The sequence below is a fragment of the Macadamia integrifolia genome, chromosome 11, assembly GCF_013358625.1.
Source record: "Macadamia integrifolia cultivar HAES 741 chromosome 11, SCU_Mint_v3, whole genome shotgun sequence".
Taxonomy (NCBI): Eukaryota; Viridiplantae; Streptophyta; class Magnoliopsida; order Proteales; family Proteaceae; genus Macadamia; species Macadamia integrifolia.
In genome coordinates this window covers 20,285,767-20,307,580 of record NC_056567.1, presented here as the reverse complement: position 1 = coordinate 20,307,580, position 21,814 = coordinate 20,285,767, and the positions used below count along the sequence as shown (strand labels likewise).

Genomic DNA, 21,814 nt, shown 5'->3' with positions numbered 1-21,814 from the left:
GGAGGAGAAAAAGTGACCATAAGAAATTTAAAATGCAACTTCATATTATATCTTTCAAATTATGTGTTTTAGGACTTCAAGTAGGATATGGAGTGCGAATAACTAGGAAAACTTGCTTGAGGAAATTATTCTTCCCTATTTCAGTAACTTCTCCTAGCTCAATCGACTAACCTTTCTCCATTTATCTTGGGCATTCTATTTAAGTTTAATTAGACAGAAATAGAAGAAAATTTCCTTGATAAATTAGAAGTAGGAGAAAATTGGTACATCATAACTTGCAGATCTACAGTTTTGAGATCTCATAAGCATTAAAGACACTTTGCCCCAAACTTACAATTACAAGAACTCAAGGTCCTTGAGTCCTTCATTCAAGAACCAAACTTCATGATGCATCAGCCATCATTGGCTTGACAAATATAAACCAATGCAGAGGGCCCAAGAAGCCTAGCTGCAGTTTCAAGTCTGTTACTTCACTTTTAGGTCCTTCTAAGTGGCCACACAAGTATTGGGTTTGGCTCTTTTGTTTCTAAATTAAGAGGCAGTTTTGTGCAATAAGAGAGAACATTACGTAAAGTCACGTGCAGATTTTAGTGTAGCCGTACAGTCAACTTAGAGAGCTAGAAGTCTCCCTTTGTACAATTCCTATTGCCCCTCTCCTATTAGTTTCTTTCCTCTCTACAAAATCTGTTCCCTCACTCTCTAATTCTTTTCTCTTCTTTTCATTGATTCTAGTTTTGGGTTTTTTTTTTTTTTTTTCCTTCTTCAATACTTCAAAAATTGTTACTGCCCTATTATTTTCTCACTCCAGTTTTGCAGGAACACAGCCAGAATACATCAGCTACCAGAACAGTGCACATTTATAATCAACAGATTAGGTAACTAAGTCATCAGTTTCTTAGTTTTTCTGATTTCAAAAACGTATATATGATGTATCTGGATCAGTGTAAACATTATTTACTTCTGGTTGTATTATCTTTCTTTCAAAAACAGTGCATATTTTATAATCAACAGATCAGGTAACTCTGTCATCAGTTTCTCTGGTTTTTCTGATTTCAAAAAACATATATATGATCTATCTGGATCTGTTTAAAAGTTATTTACTTCTGGTTGTATTATCCTTCTTTCAAATCAATTCTCTTTTACTTTTGCTCCCCTTCCTATAATATCAAATTTATCCAGATGTTTGGGATCTTCTGTTCTCTGAACTTTTCTTTTCATATAATTTAGTTCCTTTCTCTACCACTCCTCCTTATGCTCTGTTCTCTAATTGCCTTACAGAACCATAAATCCTAGTCTATATTCTGTATTCTATGTCTTAGCTAGATTGCTAGAATCAGGTCTGCTGTCAATTAGTTGGTTGGATTTCTGGTTCCCCAATTACTTCCTCTGAATAAAATTATCACAAGGAAATAAATAAATAAGGAAAAAAGAAACAGGATCCAAGCTCAGCGCACGAAATTTGTGAATTAGATCAGACTATTGACCAGATTGCTGGCCTCCGACTGTTCACAAATATATACATGGTCTGAGACTCTGAATCATCTGATGATTTACAAAAGTACCCACCTCAATTCTTTTGTGAGTGTGTGGCTGCTTTGCAGAAACCAATAGGTACAATCCCCATCATTCCATGTTTTTAAGTACCATTATCATAGAAGGCTAGAAGCACTTCACCCAGAAATTTATCAAATCAACAAAAAAATCCTATGCAATACTTGAAAATGTAGTAAAGAGAAGTCCACCTGTAGTTCTTAATAAGCATTTCTGGTCATTACCATATTAAAAGTCCCAATGGCTACTCATCGCCCCGAATGTGGGAATTCAATTCCCAAAGTCCCCGCTGGTATGCCAATTAAACATAAGACAGTAAAAACAAAACGCAAATATCTGCCATTGGAACTCTCACCTGGCTTGAAGAAGATGGACAAGCCAAAATCGATGGCCTTCAAGGGTGAATTCTCCTTCTTGGTAGCAAAAAGGAAGTTCTCAGGCTTCAAGTCTCGATGGATCACCCCATGTTTGTGACATAGCTGAACAACCTCCACAATAGTCCGAGTGACAGTAGCAGCAGCTCTCTCCGTGTAGTGACCACGAGTCACGATCCGATCAAATAGTTCTCCTCCCTCACACAGCTCCATCACCAAATGGACCGCATTGTCGTCCTCACATGCCTCCTTCAAGCTCACAATACTCGAATCCTGAGGCAAATGCTTCATAATCGCAACCTCTCGCCTCACATCCTCGATATCCACCGCCGTCCTAAGCTTCCTCTTAGAAATAGATTTACAAGCTAAGAGCTCTCTTGTGTCACGGTCAACGCAGAGGTAAGTGACGCCGAACTCACCTCGTCCCAATTCTCTATCCACAACGTATTTCTCCTCGATAGCTTCCTTTGGAGTATCAGGCAAGACAGTAACGGTCTTCTTACCTCCAGCACCGGCGTCAGCTCCATGTCTATCTTTTCTGCCATGATCATGACCTGAGAAACTCGATTTCACATCCTCCCTGGCTACCGCAGCGGGAGATCTGCAACAGTTTCCCATCTAACCGATCCAGATTTGAGAATTGGAGACGATCCAGCAAAAGCAGGACCCCCAATGAAACGAAAAAGCCCTGACTAGGGTTAGGGTTTTACATCATCATCATGATACTAACCATACAGAAGAAGAGTAAGAAGGAAAGCTGGAGAAGTACACAGAAGTCAGGTAGTTTAGAGAGAGAGAGAGAGAGAGAGAGAAAGAGAGTACAGACTCTCACAGAGACAGACTTGACTGTAATGTGCGAAGGGGAGAGAGAAAATGTATTCTGATCGGTAAAGAGAGATTCTGCAAAATCTCAGCCAATTAGTGTGAACTGTACGGCAATGTGGTTCTGCTCTTTTGCCCTTTTTAGCTTTTCTTTGAACTCTCTCTCTCTTCTTGTTCTTGCTCTCTCTCACACACCCTCCTTCAATTTTGTTTCTGAAATCTGTTTCTTTGCTGAGAACTGAGAACTGAGAACAGAGGAAGGGAGGAAGAAAAGAGAGAGAGAGAATAATCTTATTCTTTGCTTAAATTGTAATAAATTAAAAAAATATGATGGGTTAAGGGCTAAAGGTGTCAGTTTCAGAATTTTAATTGCCTGCTATGGAATCAACAGTGACCAGAGTGGTCACAGAACAGACCAGTAGACCACACTGATTATAAAAATTATTGAAAAATGGAATGGGATTTCAGATTGGCACCTCCAACGACCGACCCCTTATTATCCCTCTTTCTCATGTGTTTGTGCTTGATGTTGCATTATGAGTAGAATTGATTAGGGAAATGGGGAGTAATTTGGATGGTTGGTTGGTTGGTTTAGTGATGGGACCTCCAACATTACTTAAAATTGATGATGATTCCACTGCAAAATGTAGGAATTGGATCTTTTTTGGCACAACAGGTGCCTGGCATGCATCTAATATCAAAAAATGCCTTGGGTTACATGTGATTGTCTTGGGTCTATGCTTAAGCATTTATGACCGTTAAAAAATTTAACAAACATTTACATTGGAAGGCAATGGATAGTGGCTAGGTAAGAGTTCCAGGGGTAAAGATCCCAAGAACTTATCAAGTGTATATAGGCTGTTGTGTTATGATCTTTCTCTCTTGGGGCTTTCTACCAGTGGATTCCTTTTTTCAGAGGGGTCAAGTCTAGAAGCTTACCATGCTCACTAGGTGTGACTGAGTAATGTAGGGGTTAGGTGGTTGGGTATATCTTATATTCTAGTTGACGTGTTTTAATTGTGTCAGGTTTTGGATCCATTATATATACAAAATATGATTATAATCATGTGGGGATTAGAGAATTTGGTTCCTTATATATATCATCTTTGAATATAAACTCTAGACACAAATGAATGGGAGATCACTTTGTGAAATGGAGAGTGGTGTAAAGAGTTTTTCAGGTTTAGTGAAAAGTCGTTGGTTTCTCTCTATTAGAGTTAGTTCTCTCTATTAAAATAAACATCAAGAAACACAAAGAAAAAATGAACATATTCACATGGAAGAAAGATGGAAATCTCTCAAGAATACTCAAATTCATGGTAAGAACAAAGAACTATCGCTCAAAAACCCTAATTCAAAAATATTCAAATCTCATTTGCTTGCACAATAAGATTAAAAATAATAAAAGTAGATATCATTTCAAGTCGGGTCAATCCATCGAGTTACACCTAGTCCGATCATATCATACCCTAAACCACATTAAATTATCCGTGTTGTGCCAATTGTTTGCTTGAATTCTTTCTCGTGATTGCGCATTCATCCCCAGCTACCTGCTCAGGTGCTTGACTCCCATAGTCCTACTAAGTCATTAAGCCAATCAACTCAAATCCAAGACCCAATATCCCATATTGTCTATGTTCTTTGTCCATGGACAAAGGCAACCTTTAAAATCTAGAGGGACCTCACCTTGTATTCTGAAAGAGCTAGAGAGTTGGGCATTGGACCATCTGTTTGAGCACGGCCGGCAAAAGTAGAGCATGAAATTAGGCAAAAGGCTTTCTCACAACCTTTTTAGAAAGAGACAATGTGACAATAGCTAACATGGTTGTCCATCTAAACTATATGAATATCAAGATCAATAGTTGTGGGAGCAGAGAAAAAGGATCAAATATGTCCTAATCTTCCAATCTGGAAAAATAAAAAAGTTCTCTCTTTGGGAATCAGTAAGCAGTTTTCAAATCATAGTTTTAAAAATCAGATCAGAACAGCCAGCTTGTCAGATCAGAATGGTTTCGGTTAAGACCCATCCCCTGGTAAGGTATAAGGGTAAAATGGGGAGATGTAAATGGATAGTCGAAATCTAAATTCGAATTCACATTCGTGTTTGTTTAGGGGTATCTATATCCAGATTAAAATCCAAAATTGTTTGATCAATTAATGATTTTGAGGGTTCTTGAAGTTTAAATAGGTTCCAAAGAATGAGGAAAAGAATTAAAACAACCTAGAAAGAATAAAAGATGGATTAAGAGCAAATTATATTCATTAGAGGGAAAAAGATTCGGCTTATACAAGTCAAAGAATAAATGGATAATTAAAAATCAAAATTCAAACCGAATCCATATCCGTATCCAACAAGAGAAATTTGAATTCAAACACATTCGATTCAAATTCAACCTGTATCCAATCATTTACATCCCTAGATAAATATGTCAACCCCAAATGATACCAATCTAATTCGAATCGATATTGATTGAGACCGATCCCTAATTTTAGAAACTTGCTCCATACGGCCTTAAAAACTACAAATACAATTGGGCCCAATGATGGTTCGAGATTGGATCCAGCCCAACTTATCCGGGCTCAATGTGGGCTCCACCTAAGAGGCCAAGCTTTTCTTCACTCACTTCACTCTCATTCAAACCGCACTTTGGTTGAAGATAGGGTTTTCTAAGGGAGTTGAAGGAGACTGTTCCAGCCACGTGGAAGGAATGATGTGGGTGATCCAATCCTTTCATTAAATAAGAGACTTCTAGGTTTTTCAATCTATCATTCTGAGGTAGGAACGGACTGCATATCAGGTATGAACAGAAATTGAGAATATTTGAAGAAAAGGGGAGGACTTAAAAAGCTATCATGGAGATGATGAAGTGGGACATGCAAGATGTAAGCATTTTGATGTCTAGTTAAATCAGATCAGTGAAGGATTTGTTAATTTTAAAATAAGTGGATGAAAATTTGACATGCATCTGCTTTAAAAATTATAGAAGTTCAATGGTATAAACCAGATTCATGTTGGATCAAATTAAATATAGACGGATGTTCTTTGAGGAATCTTGTTCATGCAAGTTTAAATGGAATAATCAAAAAGAGTTTCTAGGGTTATTTATTTCAATATTTGAGCGTTCATGCAAATAAACTTCATTGTGAAATTCAGAGCTCTATTCATAGGTTTAAAGTTGGCAAAGGAAAAAAGAATTCATCACATATGGGTAAAATGTGATTCCAGTGCAATAGTATTATGTATTGTATGGGTAAAATGTGATTCCAGTGCAATAGTATTATGTATTTTTAATCAGTCCATTCCCTAGAAGTTTTTGCGACAATGGATCGATTATAAGTAGTACATGTCATCCATTACGTAGAATTCCAGTCAATGTTATAGGGAAGTGGACACATCAGCTGATTCATTAGCAAAGAAGGGTGTTGAATTGCAAAGTTCACATTTTTTGCCATTGTGCCCTCCTTTTATCAATCAATACATTGTATATATTATCCGAAATCCCCAAGATAGAACAAGATTTTGTCTTGCAATCTGATAGAAATATTTTTCCTTTTGTTCTAAAAGATTGTTTGTTTTGTCTTTGATTAAAGTTTTCTAATGATGACCATGCCGAAGGTGGATCCTTAGTTCAAAGTTTATGGTCTTGTGCTCTGCTAATAGCAATGTTGAAGATGGAGTACCAAGTCATAACTTGTATTTGTTTTACCTAGGTATGCATATATGTTATATATCTTATCATTTTTTTTTAATTATATTATTTTTGAGCTTTAGCAAAAAATAAATTGCCTTGCGGATTATGCTCTTGCTCATATCTCTGGTTTTCTAGCCGCTCATATCTCTGGTTTTCTAGCCTTGGGGGCTCTAATAGTACTACTCCACTCCGTTTGATGCCCCCTTCATAGTCTCTTCTTGTCTTTTCGGATGCATATTATTTGGTGAGATTGAAAGCAGGGGCCTTGGATGTTGACTATCCGAAAGCTACGTTTGGTCCCCATGGATCACCTTTTCCCTAGTTTTGTTCTTATTGGGGAGGCTTTAGCCCTTAGAATGGTTCTCCAATCGGCAATTCACTTCTTTGTGCATAGGATCATCGTGTAACTCTGGTTGCTTAGATCTAATTTACTATTTTGTTTAATCGTTCGGCACAACTTCCAACTAAGCTATTCTTGATAGTATCATAAATGGATTGAGGATCTGAAAGTTTTCCTAGGGTCAGTTGACTAAGATTTAACTCTCAGGGAGCCCAGGCCTGATGCTCTTACTGAGAAGAGCACATTTGAAGAGAAAGGAAAAATGAGACATTGTAAATAGGAAGCCATAGGAGTAGTTAGGATTCATTTAAATTCAAATATTTATGTTAGTTTAGTGGACACTATTTTTGTTCCCTCAATGAGGAAAAATTTGATTTCTATTTCAAAACTTACTAAAGCTGGATATTCGATTGTTTTTAAAATGGCTTCACTTTGTCTTATGGTTCATATATTATTGGCAATGGTTGTACTGTGATAATCGTAAGTTTTTTTCTTTTTGAAGATTTTCCTACCTATGGTAGGAACGACAACTTACAAAAATAAGTATAGTTTAAATTTGGTATTTACGATTTAGTTCACTACTATTAATGACCCTTTGTATCTGTGTTGGTTTAGGAAAATAATTGCAAAACAAATATTTTTAAAATATTGTATTTTCAAAAAGTTCACGTTGACACCCTTAGTCTGATTGGGCTTAGTATTATACAATGATAAAGACCTAAAATTAATTATTGATTATTAAAACCTCTAATGTCTACCACATTATGCATCAAGCAAAACTCATTTACATATAATTTCTAGGAATTCTACTATCTATTACTAGGACTATGTTGGGCTCAAATGTAAGCCACACTAACTATACTAATGGCAAGTGCACAGTGTTAGCTATAGCTAACGGGTCAAACTCAGGGAGGCCGAGTGCTTAATTAACACACTTTCAAATTAGGTAGAGTGCAAATATCAAGAGAGTTGACTATACTAATTTAACTAAAAATAAAAGACATAGCAACGGAATTTAAATTAAAGAAATAAATAACTTTCCTGAATGGAAAAACATAGTGGCTTGAGAAGAAAAAAGAAATCAGCTTGTAAAATAATCTTCAAATCTTCCTTACTTCCAATAACTTGTATGGAGATTACAAAAAATGAAAATTGTTAAAACTTCCTATTAACTTAAAGTAATATTGCAACTTAAAAAAATTACAACTTGTAAACATAAATTATTCAAAGCTAAACTAATGAAGTGAAAGAAGAAAGAGAGTGGAGAGAGAGCTTGCTGTTCTCAGAGAGAGGAGAGCTCCTCTATTTATAGAATTTAGCAACTTAAAGAATGAAAATAAAGAAAAATAGAAAGCAAACAAAAATAAAAACCTATAATAGGAACTACTCAAAACTGATAATCTAATTCTCTTTACAATATTTCCCTTAATCCCAAAATAGAAAATATGATAAGATTCTTCTAGAATATTGTTCGATATAGAAGATCATAAATATGAAACTACTAAAAATTCATCCCAAACATATGATTAAAAACCAAAATAGAAGGTTGACTCAGCCTAAATCTTCCTTGTAGAAATCATCCACCTCATAAGAAATACTTGAAATTTATTCTACAGCTTTTTCCAAGAGGAAATCTTCTAGAATGGTTAGAGTTTTGTTCCTTGCGCTGAATTTGACACTTGTACTCAACTTGGTCCACTTTTGGCTTGAATTCTGAAAACAAGAAAAAATACCTAAAGTAGCATTGCTATGAGAATTAAATGATGTAAATAATTAGATTAATTTGCATATAAAAAATGCTCAATAGACTACCACATTGTGCATCAAGGAAAATTCATTCATATATAACTTTTAAGAATTCTACTATCTATTACTAAGAATAATCGGCTACATTAAAACCATAAGACAAATCATCCCTAAATGATGGTTCGATTATATCTCCTCTTAAAAACCTGAAGGACAAAAAAAAAAAAAAAAAACCCTAAAAAAATGTATAAATAATTAATTAGGGCTATCCATTTAGTATATTTTCCTAACATTCAACATATAAGTTCCTTTACCAAAAAGAAAAAATGTATATGTTTTTTTTTCCAGCTAAAAGAAGTTTTATAGAACAATTAATACTCTCGACCAAAATTAAAACTTTTGATATATGAATGTGCAAACATGGAAACTAGCCCGTCAATGGTAATACTTTCCCCCTTGTATACCATTCCAGGACTCTTAATTAGAAACTAATTCTCTGTCATCACTTGAAAGTCAAAGACAACAACGAAATAAATTTTTAATTTGCGCATCGGTAGTTGACCATATCATTTTCACAAATATGCTTAAAAATTGTAGCTTATAAAGGATGAGCAAATATATGAGGAGGAAATTATTTATAGGAACTATGAGAAAAAGATCATAATATTCAAGTTTGCAAGAGTTATTGCTTAATCGGAAAATAATTTAGAATGTAGACTACAAGAAATAAGTGACAATACAATGAACCTACATTTTTTGTCCACACAAGTACACACACTAAAAAATATGTTTCGCCACACGTGCATTTGCACGTGTGCTTTTATTAGTATATATTATACTATTATATAAGTGTGTATACTCATACTTCATGGCTAAGCTTTTGTTGTACTACTTTACCATTATTGTTTATTTAAATACCTTAATTTCTTCATCTTTCTTATTTTTTTCTATTTTTTTGGTATCCTTTCTTCTTTTTTATAATTATATATTAATTTTTTTATTCGTTTAAAAAATCATTTTATTTAGTAAAGTCTTACGCCCTCCTCTCTTTCTTTCCTTTTTTCTCCTCTCTTTCTCTTATATTTAGAAAAAATATTAGTTTCTTTATTCGGTTCAAATAAAAATGACATTAGTTTCTTATTATCTCAAACTCCCACACCCTTTAGTCTCTCTCTCCTTCTCTCCCTTTCTCTGCCTCTCCGCTCTTTCCCACTTCCTCTTCCTTTTTAAACTATTTTTCTCCTCTCTCTCTCTCTCTCTCTCTCGCCACAATCTATATCACATTTACACTAAAAAAAAATCTATATCTTTTTATATTCTTTTCCTTTTTTTTTTATAGTAAAATATTTTTTCCCCAATCGCTTTTCTAATTTCATTTAGTTTCTTTATCAGTAATAACTCTCTATTTTTTTTCAAACTCAAAATAAAATAAAGCCTTTTTGATTTCCTGCTATACACTCTCTCTCCGCATTCCTTCTCTTTTTGGAACTTGAAATCTATCAAATCTTTTTTTTTTTTTTAATAATAAATTCAATCAAAATCACATCCCTAGAAGGCTTGGTTTTTCTCTCTGATCGTCCAAGAAAAAGTCTCTTTGCGAACTCATGGTGGCCCAATTGGTGCTGCAAGCTTGATCCACCTGCAAGGCCGTAACAAAGTCACCTGTGTCTCTTTTGCCAATGCCCAAGGATGCTACAGACGAGGTAGACAAGGCTCTCTATTGGACTCGACAGATGCTATGCTACATGCATCCTCAAAGCCCTAGCAGTTGATTTTAAGGCCACAAGTCCCCATCGAAATCTATTGAATCTCTGGTAGCCTCTTCATCTCTCTTTACTCATTGTAAGTTTCGGCAGTTTCTTTCTTTCTTGCCTTATTTTTAGTTTCTGGAAGTTTGTATTGTCAATTGATATTTTTTTCTCTGTTGCTAATTAGTTGGTTATGGGTTTAATTATTCCCTTATCCATGATAATGCTATTTCAATCCATGCTTCAGAATGACGAAAGCACAAATAATCTTGCACTAAAGGAGGACGACCATTATAGTGCAAAACAAATCAAACTCTGGAGAATCAAGAAGCAAGTCATGTTATCCATTTAAAAAAAAACTAAACAATTGGGTATGTGACATTTTAGAGTGTATGATTTCTTATTTGCTGTTTTCACTTGACTAGGATGTAAATTCCTAATATTTTTTTTTTCTTTTGAGTTCTCTTGACAATGGAATCATTTAATTGGCTAGGCTGGTGGCTTAACTTTCAGCCTTTCATATTTGAGCATTTTTAGGGTATATGATTTCTTAGAAGTTGTTTGTACTGAGCTCAGCTGTTTAAACCCTAGAACATAGTTTTTTTTTTCCTCCTTACCCTTTTATTTACTTTTGGGAAAAGTTAAATGCACACATATATATGCACATTAGTACCAACAATAATTTTTGGAAAATGTGGTGAAAAATGAATCATACTCATGTATCTTTAATCTGTAACCATGAATATTGTTAACTTTACATAAGCCATTGTAATGAGTTGTTAACGCTTATCACCCAAAATCATCATTGAATGTTTCACCCCCTCAGACAATTGCATTGGTCAAAAGGGAGGAGTTTTCTTCTACAGTCATTAAGATGTGTCGATGAAATTCTTAAGGGTAAATGTATTTGGGGCCTTGGGGAAGAATCTGATAATATAATCTGGACTAAAAACTAGAATGGGGTTGTCCTTAAATATTATATCTGTTTTTTCTTCCTGTTTCCTCTTTTCTGTGGTATGTTTTTATAGATCAATTTGGGTAGTTTAGAATTGTCATCTTCATTGTATCTTCATTGTCCTCCCACAAAAAATATGTTTTTATAAAATTCTTATACTATTTTTTATAGATTAGTTTTGATCATCTGTTGCTGGGTTGTTTGGGATTTTAGAGCTTGTGTTTCGTTTACAGTGTAAATAGGAAGCTATAGGAGTACTGATTCTTCCTGTTTCGTTTATTGGGTTTATTGAATTTGTGGTTCCAAGTCTGAGTACTGATTTAGTTGGAAGTTAGGATATTAGGGTTGGAGAGGAAGAAGATGAAGAGAATAAGGTAGGGAAAAGAAGGAGAGAAGTTGAGCGAAGAGAGTGATGGAAAGGAGCAAAACGTGAGTGAGTTCTTCCCTCATCTCACCTAAACTAATACTTTAGGGAATTACATATTGCTCCCTAAGGGAGGTGAAAGAGAAATAAAAGAAAATACATATAAAGACAACTTAACATAAGACAGTTTCTAAAGTACCTCTATTACATACATTCTAACACTCCCCCTCAAGTTGGAGAATAAATGTCATACATTCCCAACTTGCATAAAATGGTATTGAACTGGTGAGGAATGAGTCATTTGGTGAAGATGGCAGTCAATTGATCACTTGCCTCACAAAGGGTGTGTAGATATTATTGGAATTGAATCAATCTTCTCTTTGATGAAATGTTGGTCTACTTTAATGTGCTTTTTTCAATCATGTTGCACTGGATTGTGAGCAATGCTTATAGCTGCTTTGTTGTCACAGTAAAGTCTCATAGGTTCTTCAATGTCATACCCCAGCTCGAGAACCAATCAACGCATCCAAATGAGTTCACAAACTACATGCACCATTGCTTTGTACTCGGCCTCTGCATTGAGTATATCTACAACCGACTGTTTCTTACTTCTCCATGTGACCAAATTACTACCCACGAATATGCAATAACTAGATGTAGATCTCCTATCAGAAATGGATCTAACCCAGTCAGCATCGGAATAGCCTTCTATCCTCAAGTGATTGTTCCTGGCATACAAAAGGACTTTGAGTATTTGAGGATACAATACATAGAATCTAAGTGCCCACTCTTGGGTGCATGCATAAACTGGTTCACTATTCCCAGTGCATAAGAAATGTCTGGGAGAGTCAGTGATAGATAAATCAGCTTCTCCACAAGCCTCTGGTATTTCCCTGCATCAACAAAGGAAGGACCACAATCTTCTCCTAGCTTACCAATTTACAACCTAGAATTCCTGTTTCTTTCAACAAATCTAGAACAAATTTTCTTTGGCATACATTGATTCCCTTATTAGACCTTGACACTTCAATACCCAAGAAATATTTCAAGTGTTCTAGATCCATGATTTCAAACTGTTTGGCCAGATAAGTTTTCAGTAATAGTTATTGGAATAGAAGCAGAAGAAAGAGCAGCAGTAAAAGCAACACCTGTAGGAGAGAGAGAGAATCATAGAAAATAAATTTGGCTATAAGATTAGTGCAAGCTCTTTTATCCTTTCAAAAAGTAATAGGGAAGTCTAATTCAGAAGGAGAAGAAATGTAACCTGACTGAAGAGGTAACTCAGGATGTGGATCCAAAGAGGACTCTTGGCAGGTCTTCTTTGTCCTTCTTGTGTATACAATATTAGGTGCCTTCTCTATACAAGGCCCACCAGTATCAACAATATCCACAACATCAACATCATCCACCTCTTTATGTTTTCCAATATTAAAAGAGAAAGGAGTAAGAGGTAAAAGAGTAAGAAATCGAATAACATTAATAGCCTTTTCATTTGCACTCCCATTCTCCCCCTGAAGAGGATGCTGATGAGAAGCAAAGAAAGGCACAGACTCAAGGAAGTGACATCTTTAGAAAGAAATCGCCTACGAGATGAAGGGTGATAACACTTGTAGCTTTTGACGATGGAAGAATACCTAAGGAAGAGGCATTTGAGAGCCTTGGGATAGAGTTTGGTGCGAAAGGATCTGTTAATATGCACATAACAAACATAACTAAACACCCTATGAGGTAGAGTGAAAGCAGAAGATTGAGGAGACAAGAGTGCAGCTGGGTTTTGAGACCTAAGAATTTTTGTAGGCATGTGATTGATGAGGAAAGCCGTAGTAAGAACAACTTTAGATCAAAAAGGTTTTAAGAATATGTATACCAAATAAAAGATTTCTACCGATTTCTAACAAATGACAATTTTTTCTCTGAGCTACCCGATTCTGTTGGGGGGTATCAATACAAACAAGCTGATGGATAATGCCACTGTCAGTAAAAAAGTCCTATAAACCACCATATATGTACTCCCTCGTTTATCAGACCGGACTATTTTGATCCTGGTTTCAAATTGGGTATGAACCATTTTATAGAAGTTTTTGAAGGCATCATAAATATCACTCTTATGCTTCATAAGAATGGTCCAAGCATAACGAGAAAACGAACAATAGATCTATTACCATGATAAGGATAACATGAACGACAATGTTTAGTAAAAGTACATGGTTTACAATAAAATACATGAGATGAAGAAAAAGAAATAAACAAGTGAGGTAACTATTTCCTCATAACAACAAAAGAGGGATGTCCCAAACGCTGATGCCAAAGCATCACATAGTCTATAGAACTAGCATCACTATGGCCACATGAATAGGACTATGGTATAGTAAAAAAGATAACTGCAGCTCAAGATGATATAGATCGCCCTCCTCATGTCCACTGCCAATAACCGCCTCGTTACCAAATCCTGAAAGAGACAATGAGAAGGAAAAAATGTGATACAATAATTCAAGGTTTTAGTTAAAGTGCTCACAGACAATAGATTCAAGGTAAGATTAGAAACATGAAGGATAGAAGTAAGTGAAATGGAAGAGGTAACAAGGATATTGTCTTTACTAGAGATAGAGGAGAAGGTATCAACTACTCGGATCTTATTCTTACCAGAACAAATGGAGTAGGAGTCATAGTAATGGGACATACCAGTTATATGGTTAGTGACACCAGAGTCAATGACCCACGTCGGAGTTGTGGTAGGTGCAGAGGTGGTAACATGTATAGCGGAAGTTGAGGTACTCTTAAGCTTGGCAAGACAATCATTATCCTCTTTTGCGTTTTTATATGGTTAGATGATTCTCTATTTTATCATTTTCACTTATTTCCATAATGTAGTATATGATGTTCCGTGAACTAAGGCACCCTCGAGGAGACCCTAAAGTGATTGTTGCTCAGTTAAGGGACCAATATTTCAATATATTCGATCTGTGTCTAATTCCGACCTTAATCAAAGGTGATAAGCATCATGATCATAGAGGCCAATAATTACTGTTTTAAGTCTTGACATTAAGCGATGTAAGATAGGCAGTATGATGTATATAGTCTCATAAACATATTTCTACCATAAAATAAATGTACAATATTTCAAATCACAATCCTTTTAGCAAAACAATAATTAATTCTCTCTCTCTCTCAACAGAAGGCCACATGTATATTTGCACGTGCAATTTTACTAGTGTATATATATATATATATATGATTTATTTGTGGGATGCATCTTTGGCTTTGGTGTAGTGGTGGCTGTCATCAGTGGATTGGCATAAAACTAGAGACGTTGAAGTACCCCTTGGCGGTTGAGGCACCCAATCGTTATCCAAGTCAGCCATAGTGGTATCACACCGAATGAACAATGTGAGATGGGTTCTTGTGTATTGGTAGAGAGGAACCAAATTCCTCCCACCTATTAGAAAGAAAAAATAATCTGTTGCATAGATTCGGACTCAGGGGAGTCCACGCTCTTAAAGGGGATCCACATAGAAGACCTTAGGAAAAGGATGAAAACCCTCATAACCCTACCAGATCGTACAATACATAGTCTTTAGATGGTTTAACTCCATTGATTTCCAATGCAGCCTCCACTACTCCTCTCCTCTCTTGTCTCTACAGTACAACACGATATAAACTTTTACCGTTCCCGTGAGATGCGCATGCATGTGTTAGGGACTCCGCGTTCACCTTTGTCTTTGTCTTTCCAAGAGACCAACCATCCTCCCCTCACGTGAGAACGCTTCCGCACCACATTCGCTGGTTGTAAGTTGTAACCGTGTTCTTAAAGCGGTGGGGCCCACCATTGGACTTCAATTTTATTTTTGTTTTCAATAATTCCAATTTGAAACCTTTCCATTGGAAGGGCCCATCTGACGTGATTCTTCCCCCCCCCCCCTTTTTTTTTTTTTTTTTTGATTTTTTAAGTGTATGGGACCCACGAAATAATGCTGAGTGGGTCCCAATATGCCATATGTGAAAGGGCCGTTACAACATAAGCAGTGACAGCTGTAAGTGCGAGGCCAATAAACCGAGTCGGTGAGAACTCCAAAAATGTGAACCAGGGACTATATGGGCCCAGGTCTGGGACCCGTCGGCCTTGGCCTCGGCCCACTCGATTGGACCATTCTACGGGCGTATACATGCGGACGGAGATAATAATAATAATAATATAAAATGTGTAGGTCCAAATCCAATCAATGATCTGAGCCACGTAGACAGCGAGGAAACAGGGCCGTGCACGTGGGACAGACACCTGGGTCAGACCAGCGTAAGTAACCGCGTTGAATCGGACGGTCCAAATTCCCCAAATAAAGATATAACCGAAGGGAGTCAAATCCCATGCAAATATAGTCCATGGACCGCCTACGTAGTGTTTCCAGTTTCTTACACACAAACCCACACACGCAAAATAGAATAGAATAGAGAGAGAAAGAAGACTTACTTAGCAAGCAAAAAACCCTTCAATGGGAATGAAATAGAAAAAGACGTTAGACCAATGAGGTTAGATTTTTCAAAACGCCCCACCTGAACGCCTGATGAGAGGGCGTGAGGATGGGCTGGAACTCCTGGAAGGACGAAACAAAGCGAACTACTTCGTAAGCCTGACCCATGTAAACGCAATGGGAACAACTGAAGAAGTAAAAGGAGAGAGAGAGAGAGAGAAAGAGGTTTTCGTTTCCGCGTAGACAGATGAGACTGAGAGGAAGAAAAATCATATATATCATAATCTAGAGAGAGAGAGAGAGAGAGAGAGAGAATTGATTCAAAGAAAAAGAAAGATGGGTTATTAGTTTCAATCAATATTCTCTTCTAAGACCTCTTTCTCTCTCTCTCTCTCTCTCTTCTTTCACACCTTATTATATAATAGATTAATTCCTCCATACTCTACTTCTTTCTTTGTCCCTCCTTCTCTTCTTCTTCTTCTATGTCACCGCCTTCACATAGATAATAATTCTCTCTCTGACCCTTTAGGTTCACGCCCTTCCAACCTCGTCTCCGTCGTGTTTTGACGTCACCACTGCATCTTCACAGGAATTAAGTATCCAAACATCTCTTTCTCTCTCTACATGAACCATGGAAGGAAGTCATCATCAACTTCTAAGTGGTAACATGATGGTGGACACAGGTGATCGGTTCCCTCAATGGAGTCTCCAAGAGACAAAGGAGTTTCTGATGATCAGGGCAGATCTAGATCAAACCTTCATGGAGACCAAACGCAACAAGCTTCTCTGGGAAATCATCTCTTCCAAGCTGAAGGAAAGGGGTTACAGTCGTAGCCCTGAGCAGTGCAAGTGCAAATGGAAGAACCTAGTCACCCGTTATAAAGTACAACCTTACTGCGATTACCTTTTTATTCAGTTAGTTCCTACTTTTATATAATAATACTAATAATTGTTGGTTCAAACTTCAAACTCAATCGCGATATCAAACAATAATAACTTGATCTTGTCTTTGAATCAGGGTTGCGAAACCATGGAACCCGAATCGGTGCGTCAACAATTTCCATTCTATAATGAGTTGCAGGCCATCTTCACAGGTAGGATGCAGAGGATGTTATGGTTGGAAGCAGAAGCTGCTGCTGCCGGCGGCGGTGGCAGTTCTAAAAAGAAAGGGGTGAGGTTATCATCGGACGACGAAGATGATAACGACGAAAGCGATGAGGATAATAAGGGTGGTAGTATTAAGAAGAAGAGGAAGGGAAAAGCTATTATTACTAGTAGTGGTGGTGGTGGTGGTGGTAATACTAACAATTTGCAAGAGATATTAGATAACTTCATGAGACAACAAATACAAATGGAGGTGCAATGGAGAGAAGCTGTAGAGGCAAGGGAGGAAGAAAGGAGGTTGAAAGAGATGGAATGGAGACAAACCATGGAAGCTTTGGAGAAAGAGAGGATTATGATGGATAGGAGATGGAGGGAGCGAGAAGAACAAAGGCGGATTCGAGAAGAATCTAGGGCTGAGAAGAGAGATGCTCTTATCACAGCTCTTCTAAATAAGCTAAGGCGTGAGGAGGACTTCTAGGTTTTTGTTTATTTGGAAGGAGCAGTTATTACAGTTACTATCTCTTTGTTCATTAATTCCTTCTTTGTTTTCTAGAGAAAGATGAGAGAGAGACTCTTGTGGAGGTTTGTCTTGGAACTCTCTCGTTTTAACCTTTTGGAGTTTATTAGAAATTAATTAAAGGATGTTCTTAGCTATCTTGAAATTTCTCTTTGCATCTTCTTCTTCTTCTTCCTCTCTTTCCTTCAATACTACGTTCTAAACGCGTACGCGTTAGGCTAAATTATTTAAACTAATATTAAATATATATTCACATCTCTATTGCTTACAATCAAACAGTTCTGTTTTATCATGCAAAGAAGACCTTAGCTGTCGGCAACTAAAACCCTAGCCAGGTTTTCCTAGCAAAAAAAAAAAAAAAAAAAAACCCTTAGCTAAAACTCCAACTATTTCATGCAGGGTTGTGGGCTGAATAATAATGGATAAACACCCTACAGGTGGGATTATGGAAACAAATAGAGATCCATGGGTATTTGAAGAAAAAGTTTTCTGAAATCCCTGGCAGGAGGTGCAACTAAAACTAACAGATCATAATAACAGCTGGGACAGATGCCATGGTGTGACATAGAGCAGTAGTACTGTTATGGAATAAAGCAAGAGAGGGTTTTTTTTTTTTTTTTTTTGTGATAATTAGCATCAACTAGTGTTTGTTACAGATTCTACTCAATTTGAGATTCGAACATTAACTTTTCTCCTTTGTCCTTTTTCCTTTTTCCTTTTCAAACCTTTTTAAGTATTCAAAAATAATAACCATTCCCCTTCTCTAAGATTAACAACTTCCTAACATTTATAGACCCCCACTCCCCACCCCCCACCCCCCACCCCCCACCCCCCCCAACAAAAAAAAAAAAAAAAAAAACAACTTACATAGGCATAGAGATCGAGTTGTTTATGTGTTAGCCTTTAAAGTAATGCTTATTCATGTGCCTACCAAAGATGATGCAGTTCTCTATATAGCCAGACATTTTGATACTCTCTTGGAGTTGGCCTTGATGCCTAGCAGTTATGAGTTCTTTCTATCCTTTTGTATTTTTTTCGGATCTCCCTTATAGCCTAATTCAGCTGTGAGAAAAGGCCGTTGATTTTGTTATGGAGTATTCTTCATCTATTTCCTATTTTCCCTTCTTTTTTCTTCTTTATTATTCTTTCTTTGCATGAACATCATTACTGATTATGCCCATTTTGAAGAGCAATAGCATTTCCAACTTACTTTGCAAGGAAAATATTCCTGTACTGTATAAGGGAAATTGTTTGATAAAGATGATCTTGATTCCACTGTCTTGGCTTTCTTTACCATTGCTGGGTTTGGGTGGCTAAATTAAATAACTCTGGTATAAGCTTTCATCATTTGAACTTTGAAACTGAAAGGGAACTTGTTGGTGAAAATTGGATGGCTCTTGTAACAGGAAGATGCGTTCTGGAAGATTTCCTATATGATCTTAGTGGGTTGTTGCATATTTTGTTCACTCGCATAATTTTCTGCTGATTATAAATTGTTTTGATTGAGGGCTTGTAATGGATTTAGGCTGTGCTTGGTATGCATTCTTAGAATAAATTATGGGTGTAGTATGCATTCTGAAGCGAGAAAATAGGGAAGAATTGGGTTTTAGAATGCTTTGTAGACCTAGAATCTATTCCGAGATGCATATCAAACACAACCTTAGTGTAAAGTGATTTTCCAATTTGATCAAAGATGCCTCTGGCTTCTATGTTGTATTCGTCTTCATATTTTCAGTGGTTGTTGCATATTTCATTCACTTGCGTAATTTTCTGTTGATTATAAACACTTTTGATTGAGGGCTTGCAAGGGATTTTGGCTATGTGTCTATGTTTGGTATGCATTCTCGGAATAGATTATGGAAATAAAATGCATTCTGAAGGTAAAAAATAGGGAAGAATCGGGTTTTAGAATGCATTCTAGGCCTAGAATCTATTCCGAGATACATATCAAACACAACCTTAGTGTAATATGATTTGCCAACTTGCCGAGTCCCCCACCCCCTTTTTTTTGTTGCATCTATTCAAATTTTTAGTTGGTTGTTGATATTCATTCATATAACCAGCCTTGCAGGGAATGTTCTTGTCAAAAAAATTGGCCAGATTCATATAGGGGGTTCCAGAAGAGGTAGTGGCAGACCTAAAAGGACTTTTGACAAAGTGTAAGGAAAGTTATGCAATTGGTAGGGTAGATTCTAGTATGATCGCAGATAGACCTCTATGGAGGACAAAGACTCGAGTAGCTGACCCCTTGTAGGAGATGTTCCTGAGATGTTGTTCTATTTTTATTGCTTAAACGTATCTCTTTTATCTCTTTTATCGTCTTCTACTTCCTCGTTGCACTTCTTTTATCTTGTATTTCTTTTCCTTGATGATTATATTGGATCCATGTAGCAGACCCCATTTAGTTGGGATAATGTTATGGTTGTTGTTGTTGAATATTCGTTCACTTGAATATATTTTTGTTGATGAAAAGCCAAATTGATTGAGGGCTTTATAAGGGATTTAGTGTATGAAAAGTGATCTTCCTAGGTGCATCTAATGCCCCCCTCCTTCCCTTTTCATCAACGAATTGTTAGTGGGACATTGTAGTTGGCAATTTTTTTCAACGGAAAACTATATGTGATGATGAATTTTGTGGATTAAAAGATCTTTGAGACTTGCATAGTATTCTCTATCCAAGCATGAAATCTTAGGGTTAAGGCACCTACAATATTTTGAAACTTACACTAATGTTTAAGATACACTCAAGTGAACAAAAATGTTACACACGATGAATTGCAAGAGTTGATTTTGGAACAATGTCATGCATAAGAAAGTGATGCAATTCCTAATTTCTTGTTATGAAGTGTGAACTTTCCTAAACATACTAGTTTTCATGTACTGGAGGACTATCTTGATTATTATGAATTAAATGCCTGGCCAATATGTTTATATTCAGATCTTGTGCTAACTTTCTTAAATACCATGATGGATCAAGGTATGTTTGCCCTTGGACTCTAATCCATTTGTACCTTTTTTTATAAGAATCCATTAGTTGCTACATATTTTTTTACAAACATTATAAGTCAAAAAAAAAAAAAAAAAAAATGGTCCATCCTATCTAACTGCCCAATGTGACTTTAACTACAGCTCCAAGAGATTTTTTAACCACTACAAGGGAGGGGAAAGGGGGTAAGGGGTGCCTTATGGCACAAATGTGAAACAAGAGAGTTGCTCCCTTGACCTTCTAGGGGCATGCACTCTAGTGGCAAGCCACTGTTCACATATAATTAGCAGTAGTAGGCTTTTGGCTCATAAAGAAAATGTATACTGTAAGATGATCACTTAAGAGGACCCCGGAAGTATAAAAGAAGTGTCCAAGAAGCGTTCAGATAATAACTCATGATTGAGATAAGAAAATCCCATGGGGTGCTTACAAAAGGGAATTCTCAACTCTACTAGCACTCAAGTGTGGGTACTTATATTAAAAAGAGAGCTAAAATCCAGAAGTGGGGTTGGGGTAAACAACTTAAATTCAAGCTTGGTTAAAATTGAATGATTAATTTAAACTAATGAATATTTGTTTATGTTTGTCAAAGGTTATGGAATTCATATCAAAACTGTCTCATTGATTCCCTGTGTCTGGTTTCTATGGTTTCAAATTCAAGATCATGCATTACAAAATTTCTTTTTTATTTTAATAAAAGAAACACTCCCCAGGTAATTGAGTGATTGACATACAGAATACTTGTTAGGCACTATTTGTGCTGAAAGATGATCTTTATATTTGACTTTGTATTGGTTCTATGAGTGCAGGGCTCTTATGCTGATGATATTTCCCTTAGAGGTGCAAACAAGAAACAGTCATTGAACTTAAATCTTGCTATTACATTGAAGTTATTTATTTTATTTTTTTATTCTTTTTGGAATTTAATTTGTGGGTTATTTCTTCTACTTCTCACAATATCCCAAGAAAATATCAATGGCACTTCACTGAAACAACATATAGGGGATCTGCTCCTAGAACAGCCCATATGGTCAAGAAATATTATCTAATAAAGCATTCTTCATGTACATATATTATATATCAGATGGGCCATAACCTAATGTATTTTCTGATTCTATAGACTTAGACGTGCTTGGGTATGATAACCCA

The 21,814-nt window shown here is 36.3% G+C and overlaps 2 protein-coding genes and 1 long non-coding RNA gene across 6 annotated transcripts; 2 read left to right on the top strand and 1 right to left on the bottom strand.

Moving 5' to 3' along the window:
* Positions 1 to 674: 674 nt before the first annotated feature.
* On the bottom strand, positions 675 to 3,198 carry LOC122094226 (calcium-dependent protein kinase 13-like). The gene has a single exon (XM_042664958.1). It carries the CDS (start codon positions 2,541 to 2,543, stop codon positions 1,800 to 1,802), a length of 744 nt encoding a protein of 247 aa, XP_042520892.1. The 5' UTR covers positions 2,544 to 3,198; the 3' UTR covers positions 675 to 1,799.
* A 6,726-nt stretch (positions 3,199 to 9,924) lies between these two features.
* LOC122094227 lies at positions 9,925 to 10,889 on the top strand. Its single transcript, XR_006144696.1, has 2 exons — positions 9,925 to 10,367; positions 10,521 to 10,889. It is a non-coding gene; the product is annotated as an uncharacterized LOC122094227 (long non-coding RNA).
* Positions 10,890 to 16,334: 5,445 nt separating this feature from the next.
* LOC122094225 (trihelix transcription factor GT-3b-like) lies at positions 16,335 to 21,587 on the top strand. Of its 4 annotated transcripts, XR_006144695.1 has the most exons (4): positions 16,335 to 16,941; positions 17,077 to 17,744; positions 19,751 to 19,838; positions 21,475 to 21,587. XR_006144695.1 is itself a non-coding variant. In XM_042664956.1 (2 exons), exons 1-2 carry the CDS (start codon positions 16,690 to 16,692, stop codon positions 17,638 to 17,640), a joined length of 816 nt encoding a protein of 271 aa, XP_042520890.1. In that variant the 5' UTR covers positions 16,336 to 16,689; the 3' UTR covers positions 17,641 to 17,824. The 4 variants fall into 4 exon arrangements, 1 of the variants encoding a protein (XP_042520890.1); XR_006144693.1 differs by lacking the exon at positions 21,475 to 21,587 and having other exon boundaries at positions 19,751 to 20,176; XR_006144694.1 differs by lacking the exon at positions 21,475 to 21,587 and having other exon boundaries at positions 19,743 to 20,176.
* Positions 21,588 to 21,814: the final 227 nt, after the last annotated feature.